This window comes from Rhinopithecus roxellana, chromosome 19, assembly GCF_007565055.1.
Source record: "Rhinopithecus roxellana isolate Shanxi Qingling chromosome 19, ASM756505v1, whole genome shotgun sequence".
Classification (NCBI taxonomy): domain Eukaryota; kingdom Metazoa; phylum Chordata; class Mammalia; order Primates; family Cercopithecidae; genus Rhinopithecus; species Rhinopithecus roxellana.
In genome coordinates, this window is record NC_044567.1 from 13751797 (window position 1) to 13755486 (window position 3690).

Here is a 3690-nt window from a genome sequence, read left to right on the forward strand (position 1 = left end):
ACGGCCAGGCACATTCTTTGCTGCTAGCCTCTTCTCACACCTGTTTTGGATGAGCTCTGCCTCCTAATCTCCTTCTCTCAGTCCCAGCAGAATCTGAAGGAGGCTTCCACTGGGACTCTGGAATGACGGAGGTGACTAAGGGCAGGACAGAAAGGGAATTGTGTCTGTTTTCCCCAGAGAAGTACAGGGCCCCAGTTCTGCTTTTGCATAGGACTAAGAACACTCAAATGATTTTCAAGGTAGTCTCTGCTTTGTCCTTACTCAACCAGTCTCCCTTTTGAGGACCACAGAGGTGTGTCACTAGGGAAGGTGTGCAGGAAAGGGCCCGAGCCTGGGAGCTGGCACTGGCCAAGGTCCTGCTCTGCTATGCACTCGCTGAGTGGCATGTGGCAAGTTACTTCCCAGACCTTGGCCCTCAGTTTCCGTAAAATGAGAGGGTTGGACCAGATGGTCTAAAGTTTCCTTTTAGCTTTAGTAGACTACGAGTCTATATCCTGAGGATCAGGCTTTATTGTGCATGTAATTCTGTTTCGGAGCCGTGTTGTCTCTGACCCATGGAATAGGCAGTTCTGATTGAAGGATAATTAAGTAGAAGTGGCTTTAGGTTACTCCTGCAATACTTCCAAACAAAACCAGACCTCCATCCTACTGTCTTCATGACAACACTTCACAGTAGCTTGGGTTTTAGAGTGCTGATCTTTCAACTAACTAATCTAATCCTCATGATGACCCTGATAATTGCTCGGTCCATTTTAATTGAAAAGGCTGAAGCTCAGAGAGGAAAGGAGAGAAACTTCCAGGTGCCTGGTCCTATGATGGGTGCTTTACACATCACCTTATAAACAGCCCTTCGAAGTGGTTGATATTATCCGCATTTCACAGGTGTGAACACTGAGGTCTAATAAGGCAAGATGACTTTCCCAATGTTATGCTGATAATAAGATGATGAAGACACTTTTCTCACTCTTCTTCCCCCTTTGCTGTGCCGCTTCCCCTGTTTACAACTTCCCCTCAAGATGTTGAAATGATAAGCTCCTTTTTTGGGGCATTCTTTCATGACACTCCCCAAGCAGACCTACGAGTCTCAACAAGTCACTTCACCTCTCTGTGCCTCTGTTTCCTTAACTGTGAAATTGGGGACAACAGTCGCTACTTCGTAAGGGTGTGAAAAGCCTCACTGAAAGCACACAGTGAGAGCATGTATGAAGAATGCTCAGCCCAGAGCTCATATTAAGAACTCAGCAATTGCTCATTCTTACTGTTTTGGGAAACTGTAGCTTGTCCCTCCCAATGGTACCAGGCAATTCCTTTTACCCCCAAATCAAATTAAAATCACAAAGAAACTGTCTGCTTTTTATTTTAAAGTTTTATTATGAAAACACATGAAATTAATGGTGTTATCCATGTATTTGCAACAGCAGAGAAACAGTGACGGTGGACCATCCCCATAGGGGACACCTATCCTTTGGCTAAACAAATATAAATAATGGAAATAACACCTAATACAATAACACAGCACATAAAAAGATTAAATTAAGAGAAGGGACAGGAACTGCGGAGAGGAGTCCTGAGTGTGGAGAAGATGCGTCTCGTGGAGAAGCATCCAGGCTCAGGTGACCTTCCCTGAAGACTTCCTGTCTCTGAGCAGCTCAGTTCAGTTCCAGGTCATACACATACTCTTGGACCCAGGTCTCACTGGGGTCAGCGCAGACTTGCTTGCCTCTTTTGGTCTGGAATCTGTAGAACAAGGAGCAGACAGATGAGAATCCCATGAGACCTTTGAGGTCATCTGGCTTTATCCCTTGCCTGTGGTCGGCATCTTCCTTTGCCTGATCATGGTCCATGTGGGCAGCTCTGGTGCATGGGATCCTTCCTGGGGCAGCGCTGGAACCAGACTCCCTGTAATTTCCACCCACTGGATTTAGGTGTGGGCCCCAAGGGTTGCCCAGATTAGGAACCAATGGGCATTGCAATCAATATGACTAGATCTCCCCATTCCCTGCCAGCCTGGCAGTGACTTTTCCACATGTCTTTCTAGCACGGTTTAGGAAATTGGTCCCGGCCGGACGTGGTGGCTCAAGCCTGTAATCCCTGCACTTTGGGAGGCCGAGACGGGCGGATCACGAGTTCAGGAGATCGAGACCTTCCTGGCTAACATGGTGAAACCCTGTCTCTACTAAAAAATACAAAAAATCAGCAGGGCGAGGTGGCGGGCGCCTGTAGTCCCAGTCACTTAGGAGGCTGAGGCAGGAGAATGGCGTAAACCCGGGAGGCAGAGGTTGCAGTGAGCTGAGATCCGGCCACTGCACTCCAGCCCAGGTGACAGAGCAAGACTCCGTTTTAAAAAAAAAAAAAGAAAGAAAGAAATTGGTCCCTGTCTCATGGGACCTGTCCAACTTCCCCTGCTTTCCTGTCCTCTGGATAACTTCCTCCCCAGGAACCCCCTTCTCTCTCGGCTCCCACTCAGCCGCCTTCAGCACTTGCAAAGTGAGTTCATGACCTGTGTCCTCACTGCTCTCAGGGAAGCCTTCAGCCCTAAGAGCTGCCTCCCCACTGCTCAATCACCCCCTCCCCAAAACAGGCCCCCTTTTAAAATCCAGCCCTCACCCTTGCCTCCCAGAGCAGCCCAGAGGTTGATACTCACACCACAGCTGGCTGGGAGCAGAGGCTGCTGGTCTCGTAGTAATCTACCACAAAGTTGCGAGGAAGCTTCCTCATGGTGTAAGAAAAGCAGCAGGCGGTGGGAGGGTCTGAGCCCACTGAAAGGAAAGGCCAGGGTGAGATCAACACTGCACATGGGAGCTGTTTGTTTTGGCTTCTAATTTTGCGTCTTCATTGAGCATCCCTGTGGAGTTACCAGAACCCCAAAGAAGGTCCCTTGTATCCATTCCCACCTAACCTGAGCAGGACTCTTATTCTGAATAGTGGATCTTCAGAGAAGAACAAGAAAGAAATCTAGAAGGGTGGAACTGGATTCAGTCTCAGAACACATCGCACCCCCTTCATGTGACAGATGGGGAAACCAAGGCACAGAGAGGGACAGGGCTTGCTTGAACAAGTAATTAGAGGCAGAGCCAATTCAACAGTCTGACTTCCAGCCCATCCTTTTCCTCTGCTGGTTGCTAATTCTTAAGAAAATAGGAAGTTGAATGTTATTGAATATCTACTAGACTCTACATTTAGCAGCAGACTTCGCGGCAATCTTCCTAGCTGCCTTTTGTCCCATCCCCAGATCCCACAGCTAGAATAAAAGACTCTGCCTACACCTTGGCTCTGGAAATAGCAGCTGCGAAAGTAGACTTACTTGGTGCTGAGAGTGCTGGAGAGCAGAAGGCAGCTACTAGCACGAGGAGAGACAGGACAGTCACGCACAGCTTCATGGTGTTGGTGGAAGAGAGGTTTTCTCAGAGGTGAGGCTACAGAACTCAGAAGCTTCGGAACCCAGCTGTGTCCTGTGCTGATACTGAGTTGGGAATCTCTCTTTATAAGGACTGTGAGGCCTGGGACAAATGTGGGGGCTCAGGAGAGTGAGTGGAATTTCCATGGTAGAGATGATGTCATGGCTCCTGAAGCTAGCTGAGTGAGGAGTTCCTCTCAGCTTCTCTTCCCCAGGGCGATGTCATCATAGAGCAAAGATGAGGGAGGTTCAGGCGAGAATAAAAGGGAAGTGGTACAACCAAAGGCAGCGAC

The 3690-nt window shown here is 48.6% G+C and overlaps 1 protein-coding gene across 1 annotated transcript; it reads right to left on the bottom strand.

Moving 5' to 3' along the window:
* Nucleotides 1–1346: 1346 nt before the first annotated feature.
* LOC115894914 (C-C motif chemokine 4-like) lies at nucleotides 1347–3690 on the bottom strand. The gene is made up of 3 exons (XM_030924047.1): nucleotides 3305–3690; nucleotides 2645–2759; nucleotides 1347–1737 (listed from the first exon to the last, which is right to left on the bottom strand). Exons 1-3 carry the CDS (start codon nucleotides 3378–3380, stop codon nucleotides 1650–1652), a joined length of 279 nt encoding a protein of 92 aa, XP_030779907.1. The 5' UTR covers nucleotides 3381–3690; the 3' UTR covers nucleotides 1347–1649.